Source organism: Neovison vison, chromosome 12, assembly GCF_020171115.1.
Source record: "Neovison vison isolate M4711 chromosome 12, ASM_NN_V1, whole genome shotgun sequence".
NCBI lineage: Eukaryota > Metazoa > Chordata > Mammalia > Carnivora > Mustelidae > Neogale > Neogale vison.
The window spans coordinates 108,229,942-108,255,507 of NC_058102.1; the positions used below are offsets into that span (position 1 = coordinate 108,229,942).

Consider the following 25,566-nt stretch of genomic DNA (forward strand, 5'->3'; position numbering starts at 1 on the left):
ACCCTCCACCCATCCCTGCCCCACCTCCAACCACCCTGCCAAGGTGACCTCCAGTTTCAGTGTATTCCCAGATACCCCAGCCAGTGCCTGCTTAGGCTCAAGCCATTCCATCAGGGTCATCCAGGCATAGTGCACCCCTGGACTCCCCCAGGGCATATTGGCTTCAGGTCCAGCCAGCCAGCCAAAGCTTCCAGGCACATGCAACGTACACAGGGAATGTACACAATGTACACAAGACTGCACCTTAAGACGGGGAGTGGTGGCTATTCCACCTAATATGTAGAGACTAACACTGAAAATCAAACAAAATAAGGAGACAGGAGACTATGTTCTAAATGAAAGAACAAGATAAAGCCCCAGGAGGAAAAAACCCTGATGAAATGGTGACAGGTTATTTGCCAGACAAAGTAGAGTTCAAGGTAATGGTCATAAAGGTGTTCACCAGACAAACCATAAGTGACTCTTAATCTCACAAAACAAACTGAGGGTTGCTGAGGGGAAAGGGGTTGGGAGAAGGGGGGTGGGGTTATGGACATTGGGGAGGGTATGTGCTATGGTGAGTGCTGTAAAGTGTGTAAACCTGGTGATTCACAGACCTGTTCCCCTGGGTAAAAAATATATTATTTGTTTATAAAAAATTAAAAATTTAAAAAGTAATAATAATAATAATAAAAAGGTTTTCACCAAAATCAAGAGAAGAATGGAGGAACACAGTGAGAAGTTCAACAAAGAGTTAGAAAATATAAGAAAGTACCAGAGAGGACTCACAGAGCTAAAGAACACAATAATTGAATTGAAAAATACGCTAGGAATCAACAGCAGATTAGATGATACAGAAGAACGGCTTAGCAATCTGGAAGACAACAGTGGAAATCACCCAGTCGGAACAGCAAAATGAAAAAAGAATTTTTAAAAATGAGAATAGTTTTAACTTCCTAATTGGGGAAGGAAACAGGCATTCAATTCCAGGAGGCACAGAGAAACCCCCTCAAAATCGACAAAAATAGGTCAACACCTCAAGATATAATAGCTTGCAAATTTCAGAGATAAATCAAAAATCCTGAAAGCAGCCCAGGACAAAATGTTCTTAACCTACAAGAGTAGAAACATAAGGCCAGCAGCAGACCTGTCCACAGAGACCTGGCAGGCCAGAAAAGGCTGGCATGATATATTAATTGTGCTAAATGGGAAAATACACAACCAAGAATAGCTGTTATTCAGAATAGAAGAGAGATAAAGGCTGACATTCAGAATAGAAGGAGAGATGAAGAATGTCCAGGACAAACAAAAGCTAAAGGAATTTGTGAACACTAAACCAGCCCTGCAGGAACTATTAAAGGGGATCCTTTGAATAAAGAGAGAGCCCAAGCTAACAAAGACCAGAGAGGAACAGAGACAATCTACAGAAACAGTGACTTTACAGGTAATACAATGGCATTAAATTCAGATTTTCCAATAATTACTCTGAATGTAAATGGACTAAGTGCTCCAATAAAAAAATATAGGGTGTCAGATTGGATTAAAAAAACAAAAAGAACCATTGATATGCTATCTACAGGAAATTCATTCTAGACTGAAAGACACCTCCAGATTGAAAGTGAGAGGGTAGAGGACCATTTATCATGCTAATGGACATCTAAAGAAAGCTGGAGTAGCAATCCTTATATCATACAAATTAGATTTTAAACCAAGACTGTAATAAGAGATGAAGAAGGACACTCTATCATAATAAAAGGGTCTATCCAACAAAAAGACCTAACAATTGTAAATATTTATGCCCTTAACTTGGGAACAGCCAATTATATAAACCAATTAATGACAAAATTAAAGAAATACATTGATAATAATACAGTAATGGTAGGGGACTTAACACCTCACTCACAACAATAGACATCATTTAAGCAGAAGATCAACAAAGAAACAAGGGCTTTGAATGACACACTGGAACAGATGGACTTCACAGATATATACAAAGCATTTCATCTTAAAGCAACAGAATACACATTCTTCTCAAGTGCACATGGGATATTCTCCAGATGAGATCACATAATGGGTCACAAATCAGATCTCATGTGGTATAAAAAGACTGAGATTATACCATGCATATTTTCAGACCACAATGCTTTAAAACTTGAACTCAATCACAAGAAAAAATTTGGAAGGAACACAAATACATGGAGGCTAAAGAGCATCCTACTAAAGAATGAATGGGCCAATCAGGAATTTAAAGAAGTATTTTTTAAAATACATGGAGGCAAATAAGAGTGAAAACATGACAGTTTCGAACCTTTGGGATGCAACAAAGGTAGTCCTAAGATGGAAGTATATAGCAATACAGGCCTTTCTCAAGAAACAAGAAAACTCTCAAATACACAACCTAACTTTACACCTAAAGGAATTGGGAAAAGAACAGCAAATAAAGCCTAAATCCAGCAGGAGAAGAGAAATAATAAACAGTAAGGCAGAAATCAATAATATAGAAATTAAAAAAAAAAACAGTTGAGCAGATCAATGAAACTAGGAGCTGGTTCTCTGAAAGATTTAGTAAGACTGATAAACCCCTAGCCAGACGTATCAAAAAAGAAAAGAAGAAGGACCCAAATAAATGAAATCATGAATGAACAAGGACAGATCACAACCAACACTGAAGAAATACAAACAAACTATAAGAGAATATTATGAGAAATTATATGCCAACAAATTAGGCAATCTGGAAGAAAATGATGCATTCCTTGAAACATATAAGTTACTGAAACTGAAACAGGAAGAATGAGAAACCTGAACAGGCCCATAACCAGCAAAGAAATTGAATCGGTAATTAAAAATCTAACAAAAAAGAGTCCAGAGTCAGATGGCCTCCCAGCAGAATTCCAACAAACATTTAAAGAATTAATAATTATTCTTCTGAATTAATACCTGAATTAATACCTATTCTTCTGAAGCCATTTCAAAAAAAATAGATATGGAAAGAAAACTTCCAAACTTATTCTATGAGGCCAGCATTATCTTGATCCCAAACCAGGCAAAGACCCCATCAAAAGGGAGAACTACAGACCAATATCCCTGATGAAAATGGGTGCAAAACTTCTCACCAAGATATTAGCTAATAGGATCCAACGGTACATCAAAGGGATTATTCACCATGACCAAGAGGGATTTGTTCCTGGGCCACAAGGGTAGTTCAACATTCATAAATCAATGTGACACACCATGTTAATAAAAGAAAGAACAGAACCATATGATTCTCTTAATCAATGCCAAAAAAGCATTGGACAAAACACAGCATCCTTTCTTGATAATTAAAAAAAAAACAAAAACAAAAAACTGTCTGCTGTTTAGGGATAGAGGGAACATACCTCAATATCACAAAAGCCATATACAAAAAACCCACAGCAAATATCATCTCAATGGGGAAAAACTTAATGCTTTCCCCCTAAAGTTAGGAACACAACAGGAATGTTCACTCTCACCACTGCTGTTCCACATGGTACTGGAATCAGCCCTCAGCTGATCAGACAACAAAAAGCAATCAGACAACAAAAAGAATAAAGGGCATCCAAGTCAGCAAAAGACATCAAACTTTCACTCTTTGCAGACGACATGATACTCTACTTAGAAAACCCAAAGACTCAACACAAAAATTATTAGAACTGATACAGGAATTCAACAAAGTGGCAGAATATGAAGTCAATGCACAGAAATCAGTTACATTTCTATACACTAACAATGAAGCAAAAGAAAGAGAAATCGAGGAATCAGTCCCATTTACAATTGCACTAAAAACCATAAGATACCTAGGAGTAAACCTAAACAAAGAGGTAAAGGATTGGTACTCTGAAGACTACACAGCACTTGTGAAAGAAATTGAGGAAGACACAAAGAAACGAAAAAACATCCCATGCTCATGGATTAGAATAATAAATATTGTTAAAATGTTTATACTACCCAAAACAATACACACATTCAATGCAATCCTTATCAAAATACCATCGGCATTTTTCATAGAACTGGAACAAACAATCTTAAATTTTGTGTGGAACCAAAAGAGACTCTGAATAGCCAAAGGAATGTTGAAAAGGAAAACCAAAGCTGGAGGTATCACAATTCTAGACTCCAAGCCCTATTACAAAGCTGTAATCATCAAGACAGTATGGTACTGGCACAAAAAAAGATACACAGATCTATGGAAGATAATAAGAACCCTCAACTCTGTGGTCAACTTATCTTCAACAAAGGAGGTAAGAATAACGAGTGTAAAAAAGACAGTCTCTTCCACAAATGCTGCTGGGAAAATTGGACAACCACATGCAAAAGAATGAAACTGGATCACTTTCTTACACCATACACCAAAAAAACATCAAAATGAATGAAAGACCTAAATATGAGACAGGAATCCACCAAAACCCTAGAGGAGAACACAGACAGCAACCTCTTTGACTTTGGCTGCAGCAACTTCTTGCTAGCCACATCTCCAAAGGCAAGAGAAACCAAAGCAAAAATGAACTATTGGGACTTCATCAAGATAAAAAGCTTCTACACAGCAAAGGTAAGAATCAACAAAAATAAAAGCCTACAGAATGAGAGAAGATATTTGCAAATGACATATCAGATAAAGGGCTAGTATCCAAAATCTATAAAGAACTTATCAAACTCTACACCCAAAAAATTAAAAATTCAGTCAAGAAATAGGCAGAAGGGCATTTATCTAAAGAAGGCATATAAATGGCCAACAGGAAATGAAAAAATGCTCAAAATCACTCATCATCAGAGAAATACAAATCAAAACCACAATGAGATACCACCTCACATCAGTCAGAATGAACAACTCAGGAAATAACAGATGTTGGCTAGGATGCGGAGAAAGGGGAACCCTCTTGCTCTGTTGGTGGGAATGCAAACTGGTGCAGCCACTCTGGAAAACAGTATGGAGGTTCCCTAAAAAGTTAAAATAGAACTACCCTATGACCCAGCAATTACACTACTAGGTATTTATCCAAAAGATACAAACATAGTGATTCAGAGGGGCACATGCACACCAATGTTTATAGCAGTGATGTCCACAATAGCCAAGCAATAGAAAGAGCCCAGATGTCCATCGACAAATAAATAGATAAAGAAGATGTGGTAGATAGATAGATAGATACAGATATAGATATACTGGAATATTACTGAGCCATCAAAAAGAATGAACTCTTGCAATTTGCAGTGATAGGGATGGAACATCAGGGTATTATGCTAAGCAAAATAAGTCAGTCAGAGAAAGTCAAATACCATATGATTTTGTTCATATGTGGAATTTAAGAAACAAAACAGATGAACATAGGGGAAGGAAGGAAGAATAAAATAAGACAAAAATAGAGAGGGAGACAAACCATAAGAGACTCTTAATCATAGGAAACAAACTGAGGGTTGCTGGAGGGGAAGGAGGTTGGGGGTGTGGGATAACTGGGTGATGGGCATTAAGGAGGTCACTGGAAGTAATCTGGTGAATCACTAAATTCTACCTCTGGAACTAATGATAGAATATATGTTAATAAAAAATGAGAATAGTTTTAAGAACTTCTAGAACAACATAAGATACACAAACATTCACATTATAGTAGTTCCAGAAGGAGTAGGGAAGATTATTTGAAGTTATTTGAACTTATTTGAAGAAATAATGGCTGAAAATTTCCCTAAGCTGGGGAAAGAAACAGACATCCAGGTCCAGGAAGCACAAAAAGCCCTAAACAAGATGAACCCAAAAAACCACACCAAGGAATTTTATAATTAAATTGTCAAAAGTTAAAGACAAGGGGAGAGTTTTTAAAGTAGCAAGAGAAAGACAGCTTGTTATGGACAAAGGAACTGCCATAAGAGTATCAGCATATTTTTCAGCATAAAGTTTTCATGGCGGAAGTAAGTGGAATAATATATTCAAATTACTGAAAGAGAAAACTGCCAACCAAGAAATCTCTACCTGGCAAGGTTATCATTCAGAACTGGAGGAGAAATAGTTTCCTAGGCAAGCAAAAGTTAAAGGAATTTATCACCACTAAACCAACCTTACCAGAAATATTAAAGGACCTTCTTTAAGCAAAAAAGAAAAACCTGTAACTGGAAGTAAGAAAATATATGAATGAAAAATATTTGTTGGTAGAGGAAAATATATAGGAAGTGTGGTAAATCAGCCACTTAAAAAATAGTATGAGGATTAAAAGACAAAAGTAGTAATTTAACTATAACTACAGTAAGTAGTTAAGGAATACACAAAATTAAAACATGTCAGGGGCGCCTGAGTGACTCAGTTGGTTAAGTGTCTAACTTTTGATTTTGGCTCAGGTCATGACCTCACAGTTATGAGATCAAGTCCCACTTCAGGGCTCCACACTTAGCAAAGAATCTGCTTGAATTCTCTTTCTCCCTCTTCCTCTGTCCCTCTCCCTACTTTCTCTTTTCTCTCTCTCTCTCTTTTTCTCTCTCTCTCCTTCTCAAATGAACAAATAAATCTTTTTTTTAATTAAAAAATATAAGATGTCAAATAGGATGTTAGAAATATAAAATGTTGGGGTTGGGAGTAAAAATGTAGCGCTTTTAGAATGTGTTAAAAACAAATGACTATTCGCTTAAAATAGACTGCTATGTATCTAGGTCAATATACATGAACCTCATGGTAACCATAAACCAAAACTTACAATAGATAAAAAATAAAGAGAAAGGGACTCAAACAAAACTAAAGAAAACCATCAAACACAAATGAACAGACTGAGAGAAGAAAAACAAAGCAGAAGAATTGCCATAACAAGCAGAAAACAGCTGACCAAGTGACAATAAGTACATACCTATTAATAATTACATTAAATATAAATGGACCAAGTGCTCCAATCAGAAGACATAGGGTGGCTGTATAGATTTTTTAAAAAGAACCATTTATATACTGCCTTTAAGAGACTCAAATCAGGGGCACCTGGATGGCTCAGTGGGTTAAAGCCTCTGCCTTCTACACAGGTCTTGATCCCAGGGTCCTGGGATCGAGCCCCACATCGGGCTCTCTGCTCGGCGGGGAGCCTGCTTCCTCCTCTCTGCCTGCCTCTCGGCCTACTTGTGATCTCTGTCTGTCAAATAAATAAATAAAATCTTTAAAAAAAAAAGACTCAAATCAGATCTAAAGCCACACAGAGACTGAAAATGAAGAGATGGGAAAATGATATTCCACGGAAATGGAAACAAAAAGGAAGTTGGTGAGGTAATACTCACATGAGACTAAATAAACTTTAAAACAAAGACTATAACAAAAGACAAAGAAGAGCATTACATAATGATAAAGTGTTCAATCCAAGAAGAGATATAACATTTGTCAATATTCATGCTCCCAACATAAGAACATTTAAAAATATAAAGAAAATATTAATAGACACAAAGGGAGAAATTGACAGTAATACAATAATAGTAGGGAACTTTAATATTTCCCTTAACCAATGGATAAATCATCTACAGATTCAATAAGGAAATACTAGCCTTAAATGACACATTTGGCCAGAAGAACTTAATAGATATATATGAACATTTCATCCAAAACAACAGAATACACATTCTATTCAAGTGCACATGGAACATTTTCCAAGATAGTTAGGCCACAAAACAATTATTCATATATTAATAAATTCAAGAAGACTGATATCATATCAAGCATCTTTTCTAACCACAATGTTGTGAAACTGGAAATTAATTACAAGAAGAAAACTGGAAAACACACAAACATGTGGAAAATGAACAATATGTTACCAAACAACCAGTGGGTAAACAAAGAAATCAAAGAGGAAATTTTTAAAAATACCTTGAGACAAAAGAAAATAGAAACACAACTTTCCAAAATCAGTGGGATGTAACAAAAGCAGTTCTAAGAAGGAAGTTCATAATGATACAGGCCTACCTCAAGAAACAAGAAAAATCCCAAATAAACCCTTGCATTCAGAGACATGCCTTGAAAGAATTTGCTGTGGCTGATGTCGAAGAGGTTACTGCCTATGTACTACTCTAGGACTTTGATGGATTCCTGTCTTACATTGAAGTCTTTCATCCATTTTGAGTTTATCTTTGTGTACAGTGTAAAAGAATGGTCGAGTTTCATTCTTCTTTGTATAGTTGTTCAATGTTCGCAACACCATTTATTGAAGAGACTGTCTTTTTTCCATTGGATATTTTTTCCTGCTTTGTCAAAGATTAATTGACCATAAAGCTGAGGGTACATGTCTGGGCTCTATATTCTGTTCCATTGGCTGCAGGGGCACATATATGAACTGGGAGCAGCTGGCAGTTTTAGAAGCAAAAGGGGCAGAGACGTGCCTGGACATGGAAGTGAGGTCTGGAGTGCTGTTGTGGGGCACACAACCCAGGATGCTGCAGTTTTTAGCAGCACAGACAAAAACGGAGTCAGTGTAGCCTGAGAACAGACTGCAATCTCTCTGTTCTGAGACAGAAGTTTAGATATGGTCACTTCTGCTCTGACTCTTGGGAGAGCAGAACTCTGCCCAAACAGTATTGTCTGAGTAACAGTGCAACAGGCTCCTCCCCCAGAAGACAGGCTGGAAGAACAAGAGGCTGGCAACCCTAAGGTCCCTATAAAACAGGAGCATCTTGCTTCGGTTGTGGTCAATAACCTAGACTCTATATATTTCTTCAACACCACCCCTCAACAGAATGACTAAAAGAAGGAACCCAGGAAAAATTCAACACAGGAAAAATTCAGAGACCATGACCTTGGCCACAGAACTAATGGATATGGATATAATAAGCAAGATGTCAGAAATAGACTTCAGGGTAACAGTTTTGCAGACAATAGCTAGGATGAAGGAAACCACTAATGGCAGCATAGATTCTCTAAGGGCAGAAATGAGAGCTGATCTGGCAGAACTTAAACATGCTATCAATGAGATTCAATCTAATCTAGATACTCTAACAGCTAGGGTAAATGAGGCAGAAGAATGAATTAGTGATCTAGAAGACAAACTGATAGAAAAGAAGGAACAGGAGGAGGCCCGGAACAAACAGCTTAATATGCATGAAAACAGAATTAGAGAAATAAATGGCACCATGAAACATTCCAATGTCAGAATTATTGGGATCCCTGGTGGGGAGGTGGTAGAGAGAGAGACAGAGGACTGGAAGAGATAGTTGAGCAAAGCATAGCTGAGAACTTCCCTAATCTGGGGAATAAAACAGGCATTTGTGTCATAGAGGCAGAGAGGACCCTTCCCAAGGTCAAGGAGAACAGACTCACACCCAGGCATGTAATAGTAAAACTCGCAAATCTTAAAACCAAGGAAGGGCAGTTAGGGGGAAGAGATTCCTTACATACAGAGGGAGGAACATCAGAGTAATGTCAGACCTGTCCACAGAGACCTGGCAAGCCAGAAAGGGCTGGTAAGACATATTCAGGGTACTAAATGAGAAGAACATGCAGCCAAGAATACTTTATCTGGCAAGGCTCTGGTTTAGAATGGATGGAGAGATAAAGAGCTTCCAAGACTGGCAAAAACTGAAAGAATATGTGCCCACTAAGCTGGCCCTACAAGAAATATTAAGTGGAGTTCTATAAAAGGAAAAAGACCCCAAGAGTGATATAGAACAGAAATTTACAGAGAAAATCTGTGGAACAAGGACTTCACAGGTGATATGATGACAATTAAATCATATCTTTCAATAATCACTATCAACAGCCTGAGTGCTCCCATAAAACATCACAGGGTTGCAGATTGTATAAAAAGACAGGACCCATCCATATGCTGTCTACAGGAGATTCATTTTGAACCTAAAGATACATCCAGACTAAAAGTGAAAGGATGGCAATTTTCATGCCAACAGACCTCAAAAGAAAGCTGCAGTAGCAATTCTCTTATCAGACAAATTAGATTTTAAGCTAAAGACTGTACTTAGAGATACAGAAGGACATTATACCATTATTTTATATATATATATGTTTTTTTAATTTTTTAAATTTCTTTTCAGTGTACCAGAATTAATTGCTTATGTACCACACCCAGTGTTCCATGCAGTACGTGCCCTCCATAATACCCACCACCAGGCTCACCCAATTTCAGACCAATATCCCTGATGAATATGGATGCTAAGATTCTCAACAAGATCCTAGCTAATAGGATCCAACAATCCATTAAAAAGATTATCTACCATGACTAGGTGGGATTTATCCCTGGGTTGCAAGTGTGGTTTGACATTTGCAAATCAATCAATGCAATAGAACAAATCAGTAAGAGAAGAGAGAAGAACCACATGGTCATCTCAATTGATGCAGAAAAAGCTTTTGACAAAATCTAGCATCTGTTCCTGATTAAAATGCTTCAAAGTATAGGGATAGAGGGAACATTCCTCAACTTCATCAAATCTATCTATGAAAAACCCACAGCAAATATCATCCTCAATGGAAAAAAGCTGACAGCCTTCCCTTTGAGATCAGGAACACGACAAGGATGCCCACTCTCACCACTCTTGTTCAACATGGTATTAGAAGTCCTAGCAACAGCAATCAGACAAAGAGAAATAAAAGGTATTCAAATTGGCAATGAAGAAGTCAAACTCTCTCTTCACAGATGAAAAGATACTTTCTATGGAAAACCCAAAAAACTCCACCCCCAAACTACTAGAACTCATACAGCAATTCAGTAATGTGGCAGGATACAAAGTCAATGTACACTATACCATTCTTAAAGGGTCTATCCAAGAAGAGGATCTATAATTTACAATTGTAAATATCTGTGCCCCCAACATGGAAGCAGCCAACTACATAAACCAACTGTTAACTAAAATAAAGAGACATATTCATAATAATATGTTAATTGTAGGAGACCTCAACCCTCTCACTCTCAGCAACAGACAGATTATCTAAGCAGAAAATCAACAAACAAATATATATATATATATATATATATATATATATATACAAACTATATATATATATATATAGTTTATCTGGTCCAGTGTGTCATATATGTGTGTGTGTGTGTGTGTATATATACACAGAGAATATTCTCCCTAAAACAACAGACTACTCATTCTTCTTGAGCACACATGGAACTTTCTCAAGAATAGACCACATACTGGGTCACAAATCAGGTCTCAACTGATACCAAAAGACTGAAATTATTCCATGCATATTCTCAGACCACAGTGCTTTGAAACTGGAGCTCAATCACAAGAAAAAGTTTGGAAGAAATTCAAACACTTGGCAGCTAAAGACCATCCTGCACAAGAATGTTTGGATCAACCAGAAAATCAAAGAAGAACTTAAACAATTCAAGTGAACAAAAACACTTAGTCCAAAACCAACAGGATACAGCAAAGGTGGTCCTGAGGGGGAAGTACATAGCCATCCAAGCCTCACTCAAAAAAATAGAAAAATTCCAACTACCTTTACACCTTAAAGAAGTAGAGAATCAACAACAAATTAACCCTAAGCCATGCATGAGGAAGGAAATAATTAAGATTAGAACAGAGAATTAGAAACCAAAAATACAGTAGAACACAACAAAACTGGAAGCTGATTCTTTGAGATAATTAATAAGATCTATGAGCCACTGGCCAGATTATCCAAAAGAAAAGAGAAAGGACCCAAATTAATAAAATTATGAATGAAAGGGGAGATATCATAACACCAAGGAAATGGACACAATCATCAGAAATTTTTATCAACAGCTATATGCCAATAAGTAATCTAGAAGAAATGAATGCATGCTTAGAAACCTATTCTATTCCATTGATCTATGTGTCTGTTTTTGTGCCAGTACCGTGGCACAGCTTTGTAATATAGCTTGAAATTAGGCAGTGTGATGCCCCCAGCTTTGTTTTTCTTTTTCCACTTTTGGGACTTCATCAAGATAAAAAGGTTCTGCACAGCAAAGGAAACAGTCAATAAAACAAAGAGGCAACCCACAGAATAGGAGAAGATATTTGCAAATGACACTACAGATAAACGGCTGGTATCTAAGATCTATAAAGAACTTCTCAAACTCAACACCTCCCCTCCCCAAAAAAAAATCAAGTCAAAAATTGGGCAGAAGACATGAACAGACACTTTTCCAAAGAAGACATATATGAATGGATAACAGACACATGAATAAATGTTCAAGATCATTAGCCATCCAGGAAATTCAAATCAAAACCATATTGAGATACCACCTTATACCCAGTTAGAATGGCAAAAATTGGCAAGGCAAGAAACAACAGATGTTGGAGAGGATGTGGGGAGAGGGAAACCCTCTTACATTGTTGGTGGGAATGCAAGCTGGTAGAGCCACTTTGGAAAACAGTGTGGAGTTTCCTCAAAAATTTAAAAATGGAGCTACCCTATGATCCAACAATTACACTACTGGGTATTTACCCCAAAGATACAGATATACTGAAAAGAAGGGGAAAATGCACCCCAATGTTTATAGCAGCAATGTACCCAATAGCCAAACTGTGGAAGGAGCTGAGATGCCCTTCCACAGATGAATGAATAAAGAAGATGTGGTCCACATAAAAAATGGAATATTACTCAGCCACCAGAAAGTATGAGTACCCACCATTTGCATTGACATGGATAGAACTGGAGGAGATTATGCTAAGTGAAATAAGTCAAGCAGAGAAAGACAATTATCATATGGTTTCACTTATATATGGAACATAAGGAATAGCATGGAGGACATTAGAAGGAAAGGAAAAATGAAGGGGGTGGGAATCAGAGAGGGAGATGAACCATGAGAGACTATGGACTCCGGGAAAGAAACTGAGGGTTTCATAAGGGAGGTGATGGGTATTAAGGAAGACATGTATTGCATGGAGCGCTGGATGTTATATGCAAACAATGAATCATGGAACACTACATCAAAAACTAATAATGGGGCACCTGGGTGGCTCAGTGGGTTAAGCCGCTGCCTTCGGCTCAGGTCATGATCTCAGGGTCCTGGGATCGAGGCCCGCATCGGGCTCTCTGCTCATTAGGGAGCCTGCTTCCTCCTCTCTCTCTGCCTGCCTCTCTGCCTGCTTGTGATCTCGCTCTGTCAAATAAACAAATAAAATCTTCAAAAAATAATAAAAAATAAAAATTAATAAAAACGAATAATGTACTGTATGGTGACTAATATAACATAATAAAATAAAATAAAACATGGAGGAAGAATTTTTTTTAAATCCCAAATAAACCATCTGACTCTATACCTAAAGTAACTTTAAAAAAAAGAGGAACAAAGCCCAATATTAGTAAAGGGAAGGAAATAATAAAGACCAGAGTGGAAATAAATGAAATAGAGATGGGGGGGGAGAAGAAGAAGAAGAGATAATAAAAGTAAGAGCTTTTTCTCTTTTTTTAAGATTTTTTTATTTGTCAGAGAGTACAAGCAGGGGGAGCAACAGGCAGAGAGAGAAGCAGGCTCCCCACTGAACAGGAAGCCTGATGCAGGATTTGATCCCAGGGACCTGTAATCATAATCTGAGCCGAAGGTAGACACTTAACTGACTGTGACACCCAGGCATCCCAAGAGCTGGTTCTTTGAAAAGATCAATGAAATCAACAGCCAAACTCAAGAGAAAAAGGGAGAGGACCCAAATAAATAAAATCAGAAATGAAGGAAAAGTTACAATGAACACCACAGAAATACAAAGGCTAAGACATTACTACAAATTATACACCAACAAATTGGAAAACTTAAAAGAAATGGATAAATCCTAGAAATACATAATCTTCCAAGGCTGAAACACACACACACACACACACACACAAACAGAAAATCCAAATAGATCAATTACAAGTAATAAAATTGAAACAGTGATTTTTAAACTCCAAAACAACAGAAGTCCAGGACCAGATGGCTTCGTGGCTTAATTCTACCAAACATTTAAAGAAGAGTTAGTACCTATTCTCAAATTATTCCAAAAGACTGAAAAGGAAGGAAGTCTTCCAAACTTATTTTACAAGGTTACATTACCCTGTTACCAAAACCAAAGATACCACAAGAAAGAAAATTACAGACCAATATATCTGATAATATAGATGTAAAAATCCTAACAAAATATTAGCAAAAAAATTTCAATGACACATTAAAAGGATCATACACCACAATCAAGTGAAATTTGTTCCAGAGATGCAAGGATGGTTCTACACCCAAAAATTAATCAGTGTGATACCTCACATTAACAAAACAAAGGATAAAAATCATATGATTATCTTAATAGGTACAGAAAAAGCATGTGACAAAATTCAACGTTCATTTATGATAAGGAAAAAAACTCAACAAAGTAGGTATAGAAGGAATGTATCTCAGCGTAAAAAGGCCATATATGATAAGCCCACAGCTAACATCATACTCAACAATGAAAAGCTTTCAGCATTTCCTGTAGGATCAGGAATAAGACAAGTATTTCCACTCTCACCACTTTTATTCAACACAGTATCGGAAATCCTAGCCATGGCAATTACACAAGAAAAAGAAATAAAATTCATCCAAATTGGACAGGAAAAAGTAACACTGGATAGGAAAAAGACATATTTACAGATGACATGATACTATATAGAGAAAACTCTATATAGAGAAAACCCTAAAGACTCCACCAAAATCTGTTAGAACTAATAAATGAATTCAGCAATGTCACTGGATACAAAATTAACATACAGAGATCAGTGTTTCTATACACTAATAACTATAAGAAAAAGTAAGAAAATAATTTCATTTATAATTGCATCAAAAATAAAGAAATACCTATGAGTAAATTTAACCAAAGATGTGAAAGAACTGTACTCTGAATACAGTTTAAACTGTTAAACTAAAAAGGCACCTGGGTGACTCAGTCGGTTAAATGTCTGTCTTCAGCTCAGGTTAAGATCTCAGCGTCCTGGGATCAAGCCTCACCATCAGGCTCCCTGCTCAGCAAGGAGTCTGCTTCTCCCTCTTCCTTTGTACCTCCCCTTGCTTGTGTGCTCTCTCTTTCCCTCTCTCAAATAGATAAATAAAATCTTTATTTAAAAAAGACATTGATGAAAGAAATTGAAGACATGAATAAATGGAAAGATATTTTGTGCTCATGGATTAGAAGAATTAATATTACTAAAATGTCCATACTACCGAAACAATCTACAGATTCAGTGTAATCCCTATCAAAATACCAATGACATTTTTAACAGAACTACAACTCAAAATGTGTATGGAACCACCAAAAAAAATTCAAAAGCCAGAGCAACCTTGAAAAAGAACAAAACTGGAGGTAGCATGCTTCATGATTTCAAACTATACTACAAAGCTATATTAATCAAAACAGTATGGTACTGGATGAACACAGACACATAGATCAATGGAACATACTACAGAACCCAAGAAAAGACCCACACATATAGAGTCAATTAACCTGTGACAAAAGAGGCAAGAATATACAATGAGGAAGTCTCTTCAATAAATAGTGTTGGGGACATTGGACAGTTACCTGCAAAAGAACAAAACTGGACCACTATCTTACACCATATGCAAAAATACACAAAAATTAAATGTACTGAAGACTTGAATGTAAGACTTGAAACCATAAAACTCCTAGGAGAAAATATAGGCAGTAAGCTTTTTGACATAGGTCTTAGCAATATTTTTAGACCAGTCTCCGTAGGCAAGGACAAAAAGCTAAAATAACAAATGAGATTACATCAAACTAAAGTTTCACACAGTGAAGGAAACCAACATAATGAAAAGACAACTTACTAACTGGGAAAAGGGTTGGTAGGGTTTGTTTCTCCCAGAGGAACAAACAAAGGAAAAAGCTGTTCCGTGTTTCTGGTGGGGCCCAGCTGTGCTTGGCATTCCTTGGCCATAGTGATATCACTCCAGTCTCTGCCTCCATCGTCACATGGCCTTCTTCCCTTGTGTGTTCTGTGTGTCTTCTCTTCTTATGCAGATACCAGTAGTATGGGATGTAGGGCCCACTCTAATAAATCTTAACTGATAACATCTGCAAAGACCCTACATGCTAAGGCCACATGCTAAGGTTCCATGTCGACGGGAATTTGGTGGGAACACTTTTCAACTCACTACAGAAGATAAACATATTTGAGCATTACTTTAATTAGGACTCTTTCATTGCATATGTCAGAAACCACTAACTACCTTACCCAGGAAGGGAATTAAACCATGCAGGATTGCCTCCATAACTTGATTGCCCAGGATCATCCTCTGGTGCCAGGTACTGTTTGGATCCAACAGGCGACTCAGGAGTCCATCACTCTCTCTCCATTGTCACCTCTGCTTCCTTCTGTTGGGAGCCTCTCCGGTGTGGCCACAGGGCAGATTTCACCTCAGACCGTCTAAAACCAGAGCTCTCAACCGTACTGCTTGCCCTGTGTAGTAGCAGTAAACACCCCTGTATTGGTTTCCTATGGTTGTGGAACCAATTACCACAGATTCTTTTGTTTTAACAACACCTAGTTCCTAGCCCACAGTTCTGTAGGTCATGGGTCTAGCTGTGGAGTAGCTGAGTTCTCTGCTAGGGGTCTTAAAAAGCCAAAATGAGGATACTGATCAGGCTCATTTTGAGGCTCCCAGCTCATTCAGGATTTTGAAAGAATTCATGTCTTGCCATTGTAGGGCTGGCTCTCAGGTGGGGACCACTGAGCCCCCAGAGGCTGCCTCTCTCCATTCAGTTCACAGCATTGGTGTGTGATTTCTCCCAGGCCACAGCAGTCCCCTCTCCTTCCTCTGCTCTCAACTAGGGACAACTTTCTACTTTTATCTTTTGACTTCCTTCATGTAGTACTTTTTTAATTCATTTTGTTTTTATCTTGTATTGAAGTATAATTGACATAGAACATTAGTTTCAGATGTACAACATAATAAACCATATTTGTATATATTAAGAAAAGATAACCACAGTAAATCTGATTAATGTCCATCACCATATATAGTTACAATTTTGTGTGTGATGAGAACTTTTAAGACTTACTTTCTTGACAACTATAAACGTGCAGTATGGTTTTATTAACCATAGTCATCATGCTGTACATTGCATCCCATGATTTACTTATTTTCTAACTGGAATTTGCACCTGAGAACTCTCTACTTTTAAAGAGTTCATGTGATTAGGTCAGGTCCACCTAGATAATCTCTCCATCTTAAGGCGATCTAATCATAGGGGTAAAAATCCATCGTAGTCCAGGGACCGTGGACAGACCAAGGACAATGCACGGTGTGTATAGATTGGTGCTGGTGGGAGACAGCTCCAGGGGTCTTAGACTACTTCCCACCACACCTTTCTTTACAGCTGCTATATGACCACTGTCCCAGAGGCTGCAAAGGATAGGCATCAATTTAAGTGGTAAAAACTGAAGAAAGCAGACCCAGAAAAGCTCCAAAACAGAACCCAGTGTGTTTTGATTCCTGCTTCTACACTGAGGCTTTGCCACCTGTTCCCCACTGGAGACATAGCAAAGAGCTTTGACAGTAAGGTCCCCCTGTGTATGGATGCTTTGTTTGGGGGAAAATTTGATCACCCATGGAGCCCCGTGAGAAGTGCCATGCACAGAGCAGGCCCTCTTGCTCTCCAACAGGTGGCCGTTGAGCTCAGCTGAGTCAGTCTGGTCCTCCCCAAGGGCCACTCACAAGGAAGGAGCATGTGGAGATGAAGGATTGCCACTGGTGGTCCGAGCAGCAGGCAGGGAGGAAGGGAAAAGGGACGGCACTGGACAGGGAATGGAGGGAGGGGGAGTAAAGCATGGAGAGCAATACAAAGAAAAAGAAGATGGAGGTACGTTCAGCAGAATGGAGAGAAAGAAAGTGAAGCTGATGGGCCAGGGCTTTCTGTGGGGCTGCAGCTTCCCACTCTGAGCAGGGGTTCCACCCCATGGGTCCCTCTGGGGTGGACCTTCAAGGGGCTGATGACCATTTTCAGCCTCATATCTCCCTCCCCTCAGGGAACCTAGAACAAGCCAATGAGGAGCTGCGGGCCATAATCAAGAAGATCTGGAAGCGGACCAGCATGAAGCTGCTGGACCAAGTGGTGCCCCCAGCGGGTGGTAAGTACTCCCAGGATCTCCACACCCATGACTTGCCTGGTTCCTGAGTCCATGAGGCTCATGGGAAGCCTGCTTTCCCCACCCCACTCCGCCTCTCCTGTGGGTCTTGAAGGCCCTATTGGTTGGAAGGGCTGAGGGTGCCACACCTTCACAAACTCAGATACAGGATATCAGACTGGAAACCTGGTCCAATCATAACATTTCATAGACCAGACAAGGCCCCTTGATGCTTAGAAGTTTGGCAGAATTTTCAAGGAAACTCTGCAAAGTATAGGTTTCCCCTGTAAATTAGTAGGCTGGTTGCTCTGGAAGTAATGCGGACCTGGAAGAAGAATCCCCTTAGATCCCTCTTGGTTGAATTCTTTTTGTCTTATCTAGAGTACTGTTTCTCTACCCTCTCAAACCCAGAACCCCCTTTCATAGCAAATAGTTTATAATGCCCCTACTATTATCCTAAATGAAAATAACTTTCCTACAGCTATAATTTCCAAAATATTAATATAACACTTTAACTTGGGACATGTGGGTGGCTCAGTCAGTTAAGAGTCTGCCTTCGGCTCACGTCATGATTCCAGGGTCCTGGGATCAAGCCCCACTTCAGGCTCCCTGCTCTCCCTCCCGCCCATGCTCTCTCTCTTTCTCTCTCCCAACTAAATAAATAAAATCTTTAAAAAATATATATGTATATATAGATATAGATATAGATATATAAAACTTTAATATAAAATACATTAAAGTCAAATACTTTTCAATATATATACGCTCAGGCACTATGGGTTATGGCACTGTGCCAGAAGTTATAGTTAACTGATAAAATACTTTCATGCATCCACTTATGATGAATAAGTCTGTGTTTAAAGGAACTAAGACAATATTGACTATTGTTGACATTTTGTATTTGTCATTTTGAAGTAAGGGATAACTAAATATATTAAATAATATACACATGTGTATGTATACGTATGTATATGCACAAACATAGAACAAATAGACTAATATAAGCGTGTCAGATGCAACAGGTGACTCAGATACTACAAGGATCATTGCCATCAGGTATTCAATCTTCCAAAATGTAAAGCCCTCTTGGTCAAGTGCAAACAAAGCAAAATATGGTTTCCTGTCAATTTACCTAGCAGGGGAAATTCTGGATATATTAAAACCAGGCAAAAAATATTATTTTCTGTTCATATGTAAAATGAAGTTAGGTTCTTAGCTCAGGTAATTATAAACAGGTCCTTTCCCCACATGGACATCTAGCCAAGTGCAGATGTATGCAAAACATGCCTGTGTTTTAAGGGACACATCTGGAACCACCCAATGCCTGTAGCACACTGGGACAACCAGGAATGTCCCCATATTCCCAAAACACTCCTTAAAATGGGACACCAGCCCTGTTGAGAATCACTTCCCAAAGGGAAGCAGCCCAGGGATGTGTCACCTAGACGGGCCAAGCCCCATGAGATGTTTTGCATACCTTATTTAATCCTTATAACATTGCTGTGAAGTTTGTTCAAGAAACTGAAGTTCTTAGAAGCTATGTAGCTGACCCAGGGCTATCAGGTGAGTACCTGGCAGATTCAAAATTCAAACCCAGGTCTGGGGGACACCAGAACGCCAGGCTCTTTCTGCCCTGCGGCTCTTGCTGACTGGCTAGACGGGGAATTCGGGTTTCCTCTCCCACAAGGGAATGAGGTGTTCGCCAGGTGGAAGGTCACCACTGGTGGACTTGGCTATTCTTAAGGGACAACTAGAAGTAGGAGAATCATCACAGGCCCCTACGCCTAACCTACCAGCTGTCTCCTGGGGCCATTTCCCTCAGAAGAAGAAGATGGAGCCAAGAGGCTATGTTCTCCTTGGAAACTCTTCGGTTTCTCTACCACCTGGTTCATTCCCAACACAGAGGCTGACTGTGCCATGTGTAACTTGGGGGTCTAGCCCAGCAGGGACCCAGCCAAACCACATGGTAAGAAAACCCAATCTGTCTGGTTGAAAACGAAACCCAAACTTAGAGAAGAAAGGTGTTCCTTCCACCAAACTCCATCTTAAACCAGAACTGTTTGCACTTAGGGGACCGATCAATTTATGATGGGCACCTCAAGTTTTGGAATCAAATAAAAATTAGTTAACAATGTCAGGGTGTTTTTTTTTTTTAACTTTGTAAAGCTTTTTTTAAAAGCAAGGTGGGAAATAATTTTGATAATAGGCTGCTTCTACTGTTAGAAAAAAAAAAAAAAAAGAGGAGCTAAGAATATCTTTGCTTATTTGCAGAAAGCATTTGCAGAAAGACTCTCTGGAAAAATACTCCAGAAGCTAATTTTAGAAAGGTTATCTATTAAAAGGTAGTAACTTAGCAGATGGGGAAGGGGTGAGAGAGAGACTTTTCACTGTACACCTTGTAATATATTTTTGCCTTTCTGAACCATGTGAATGGCTTAAAAAAAAAAACTTTAAAAAAAAGTTTAAAAAACTTCAGAAAACTTGGATGCTGGGGGGAAAAAAGCTGAATTCTCCCCTTTACCTCCCTTCTGTCTTCTCTTCTCCTGTCTCAGATGACGAGGTCACAGTTGGCAAGTTTTATGCTACTTTCCTGATCCAAGAGTACTTCCGGAAATTCAAGAAGCGCAAAGAGCAGGGCCTGGTGGGCAAACCCTCCCAGAGGAACGCCCTATCCCTGCAGGTAAAGGACAAGAGGGGGGGTCCACACAATAAGGAAGGGCTTGGTCGCCTTCTTCTGACATCTGGCCTGGGGTTGAGTCTCTCACCAGTGGGCTGGAGGCCAGTTCCCTCCAGAAGGAAACTTTTGTGTGTGAGGGTGCGATACACTGCCTCCCACACACTCTGCCTTCCCTAGTCCTGCCTGCTTCACAGCCCCTTCTAACAGGCCTTTATGCTTCCTGGGTGGAGAAATGGATTCTCACAGTCTGGCACAGATAAGCCCTTGGCAGGCGTGCCTGCCCTACAGAGAGGCTGTGGGTCAAGCAGCTGGGTGTCCCTCTGGGTTTCAGGCTGGCTTGCGCACGCTGCATGACATCGGGCCTGAGATCCGACGGGCCATTTCTGGAGATCTGACGGCTGAGGAGGAGTTGGACAAGGCCATGAAGGAGGCTGTGTCTGCTGCCTCTGAAGATGACATCTTCCGGGTAGGTGGACGCCGCAGGAGCACTCTCTTACCTTTACAAGTCCAGCTGGAGGCAAGAGGGTGGGCTGGCGTTCTGCCAAGAGAATCCAGGGAGAAAGTCCTGAGTTCTCTGGCAGATTCCAAGCTCTTCCAACTCAGCTACTTCCCATACCTCTACCTTCTCCAAGTCTGACTCTATCTCAAGCTTGGGCTCTCGGGACATGGCAGCTCCCAGAGGGTCACTGGCTCTCAGAGAAAGGGGGAAAGAGCCATTTTCTTAAAGGACATGTTCCCCTAGGAGAAACTTCTACATTAGAAACTGCAAAGCCATGGGGCCCCTTTTGGCCAAACTGCAAACCTATTTTGTTTGTCAACATTCAGAAATATGGCACATTCAACTAAAAACCTAGACCTTTGACTTCTCTTTAAAAAATCAGAGGTTCTGGCTTATGTTCCCACATGGCAGCAGGGGAGTAGAGCCCAGGGGCAACTGTCTTCTTGAGAGAAAGCCTGTGTTTTCCCAGACACAAAAGTCCCCTCCGGCCTTCCTTCCCTCTCCTTTCCTGGCTATGGAGGCTGAGCATCCATTCTCAGTGGACCCCAAACCTGACTCTGCCAGAATAGTGCAAAGCTTGTATCCCGCTCTCTCCCTTCCGTCGTCCCTGCTTATCCCCAAAGGTATTTGGCTAAAATCCCTCCAGAGTGAGGGAGAAGCCACCAAGCAGTATCACGCCGGGGGCCCTCTCAGCTGCCCCTGCCAGCCCCCACACAGGGGTCCTGAGCTGTGGAAACACCGGGAGGGAGGACAGCCTGCCCTGCCTGTGGCTGCCCTGTCATCACCATCCTCATCCTCATCACTGTGAAATGTCTGTCACCGAATGGCCTCAGGGACACAGCACCAGGCTAACACTGCCCCAGCAAGACCCCACAGACCAACTTACAGACAGCAACATGCCCACTCACTCCAGGACAAGGAAACAATGTTGGAGAAAAACACTGGGTCCTGATTTGAAATCTCTAAGAATCGCCCCAGAGGAAAGAAGCCCATAATATAATTAATGAAGTCAATGCCTCATCCTTATTTCCAAAACCCTTTTGGCCAATGTCGTTTCTAGTTCAGTGAGCCAGTTGGACCCCCATTTTTTAAAATTCTCGTTAGAATCTCCTGGTCCCTTTCCCCAGTCCTCACAGCTGCCAAGCAGAGCGAAGGCTGCAGCCAAGGATTGCCGTCCTGCGCTGCTCCTGGAGATTTGATCCCAGTCCTGGGGGTTCAGTAGAAAATCCCAGGGCAGCAGCCTTCCTGCCTGACTGGTCCTGCCCCTCACCCGTCCCCCAGCAGAGTCAGAGGGGACTGTCCAGGTCCCTCCCTCTCCGGCTTCCAGGCCACGTGGGTGAGGAGTTCCCCGTGGGCTGCGTGTCACTGCCTGGAGTGGCTGCGCTCTCTGGAAGGCAGACAGCCTTCCGTGGCTTGGCCTAGAGAAGGAGAGGTAGCCGACAGGGCTTTCTCCTCCATCCACCCCTCCCGTCTCGCCTACAGAGGGCCGGTGGCCTGTTCGGCAACCACGTCAGCTACTACCAAAGTGACGGCCGGAGCGCCTTCCCCCAGACCTTCACCACCCAGCGCCCACTGCACATCAACAAGGCGGCTAACAGCCAAGGCGACACCGAGTCGCCATCCCACGAGAAACTGGTGGACTCCACTTTCACCCCCAGCAGCTACTCATCCACTGGCTCCAACGCCAACATCAACAATGCCAACAACACTGCCCTGGGCCGCTTCCCCCGCCCCGCTGGCTACCCCAGCGCAGTCAGCACCGTGGAGGGCCACGGGCCCCCCTTGTCTCCTGCCGTCCGGGTACAGGAGGCCGCATGGAAGCTCAGCTCCAAGAGGTAAGCGGGAGGGTGGGGCACCAGGGCCCGTGCACAGGGGCCCCACATGCTCCAGCCCTGAGTAGATGGGGGGTGGAATTTGGCCCACAGGCCTACCACTCACCCCCTCGAGCAGGGCTGGAGGCTGCGGCCCCAGACCCCATCAAGAGATAGGCCAATGCTGCTTCCCATTCTTGCCCCTGATTACATGTGGCAGCCACACCTGGGGAAGGCAGCACAGCCCAATGGCTGTCTAGTGTCCTGACCACACCTCTGGACAGAGCCTCTTGTGCTCTTTCTGTTACCCAGACAGAGGAGCCCAGACCCCTGACACCCAGCATCCTGGCAACACAACAGACGGTTCCCCCAGCCTTTCCCACATCTGCACAAGCCTGGCCTTTGACTTAGCTGGGATGGGACTGGAGCTACCACGTCTTCTTCACACCCTTCTCCACCCTCTTGGGAGGAACACTTTGGTGGTGGGAGGCCCTTCACCATAGCTCCTGCCTACTCTGCCCCAGTGCGGGATCGTTCCTGGTAGTTTGCTCTCCCACTGCCTGATGCATGCTTTTCTCCCTACCTTCTGCTCCTTGGGGCTCTGGGATCCATTGTTATGGTATACCAGGGTGACAAGCACCCACGTGCTCTGGGCCTCCGGAAACACAGCATGGGCCTAAAGGATCTCCTCCCTGTTTCTGTCAACAGCTCTGGGTTTCCAAAGCCAGGTGGGAGAGGACTTGCCTCCCCGCCACCGTGACCCCTCACCCTTAGTGGACAGCACCCCTACCACAGCAGGCCGGGCAGATCACCCACATGCCATGTTCTTGGGCAAATCTCTCAGGCTCATGACCTTAGAAAATAATCATGATGTGTGAGCATCTTTCTGGACAAGTGTCCTGAAGCTTCTTTCATCTAAGGAGCCTGCCTATCTGCCCCCCAGTTTTCACTTCCCTTCTTAACACCCACTTTCAAGTGGCCCCGTGGACGCCTGTGTGGCCTGGGCCTTTAACAGTGTCTGATAACAGCCAAGTCCGATTGGCCATCAGTCTACCTCACTGCATGGAAGAATGGCTGGTGAACCCACTCAAAAGCAAAGTCGGTGAGTCTTTCTACTCAAGAGATGTCTACCGAGGCCTTCTATACACAGTACAGCATGCCAGCTCTGAAAGGTTAGCTTTGCACAGGGGAGTATCAGAGTTCAAGTGGCTGGCCCATGTGTGTCTCAGCAGCCCCTCCCTTTCCCGAAAACCTCCTACAACTCTCAGGCACTCAGTCCTAGTGTCATGTTCTCCCTTGCTCCCCTTAACCAAACCTCTTCTTTAGGAAGGTTCATTGGGTCCATCATTAGCATCTCAGGGTGAGCTAATACCTCCTTCAGAGCATATTTTTCTCTGAAAACGTGTTCTGTATTAAATGAAGGGAGAGTGGAGGTAGGGAGAAACATCAGGGGATTTTCCTCCTCTCCCCACAGGCACCTCTGTCCCTAAACTGTGGTGTGCGCCTCCCCCAAGGCCTAGCCCATAGCAAATGCTCCCCAAATATTGGCTCCCTCCTTCCCAGCACAGTGGGAAAAGTGACCCTCAAGGCAGTAAGCTTCAGCTTGGTGAGGACAACAAGTCAAGCAAAGTTGCAGTTCTGGGGTCTCAGCCTTCATGCCGCAGCTCAAGGCTAAGTGCCGGGGCTCCAGGACCAGCCTTGCTCTTGCTGGGACGGGCCAGCATGTCTTGCACACAGTGGCCCCCAGGAAGTGGTGTTGTCTGCCTGCCGCCATTCTCCGTCTCCAGCTCATCCCATTATGCCTCCTCCCAATGCCTTTCACTCCCCTCTCTTCCCACCCCATCCACATTCCATCTGTCCTTCCGCAGGGCCTGGTTAGGCCTGGTCCCGAGAAGCGGGTAGGTATCTGGGAGGGTAGCTTCCTGAGTTGCCCCAGCTCACAGGCCCCGGTCAGATCGGGGTGCTGATCCAGCACTCAGCCCTGAGAGGATTAACTGAGCTCTTGCCCTCATGTCTTCCTGGGTTTGGGGGTAAAACGGGTTCCGTCATTCAGGATCTATAGGAAGAAAGACTGAGGGAAGTATTGAGAGGCACAGATAGGAAAAGGGAGAACATCCAGGCCTGAGCTAAGAAGACGCCAGCCCGGAGGGTGAGCAGAATCATCCGGGACACACCCAGTAGGGGAGGGTCTCGAGCTCAGCAGGGACTCAGGCTCACTGCCCAGGAGAGCAAACCCATCAGTGTGAGGCTTCTTCTCTGTGCTGTCACTCCAAGGAGCCAATGTCAAACCCAAAGGCATGGCAAACTGTGACCCCAGGAACTTCCCAGCTCTGCCCAACCAGCACCCAAAGGCCTGGCTCTCTTTAGCAGAGGGAGAGGACAGCCCTCTCAGGACCCACCCCAACCTGTACAGAGCAGCCTAGGCCCCTGTTCTAAAAGCTGGTCCTTCTCACCTTTCAAAACCGCATCTCATCTGTTACTTCATTCGTTACTCATGACGAGCTTCTGAGTCAAGCAGGGCCTACACTACTCCAGTTTTATTGAGAGGGATAGAGGCGTGGGGGTA

The 25,566-nt window shown here is 41.8% G+C and overlaps 1 protein-coding gene across 1 annotated transcript in view; it reads left to right on the top strand.

The window, feature by feature from the left end:
• Nucleotides 1-25,566, top strand: part of CACNA1C (calcium voltage-gated channel subunit alpha1 C) — a 621,853-nt gene that overhangs the window by 586,529 nt on the left and 9,758 nt on the right. The window contains exons 41-44 of the mRNA XM_044228473.1: nucleotides 17,915-18,016; nucleotides 20,566-20,693; nucleotides 21,022-21,156; nucleotides 22,672-23,024. Coding sequence (XP_044084408.1) covers nucleotides 17,915-18,016; nucleotides 20,566-20,693; nucleotides 21,022-21,156; nucleotides 22,672-23,024 — 718 coding nt within the window. The remainder of the gene's footprint in view (nucleotides 1-17,914; nucleotides 18,017-20,565; nucleotides 20,694-21,021; nucleotides 21,157-22,671; nucleotides 23,025-25,566) is intronic.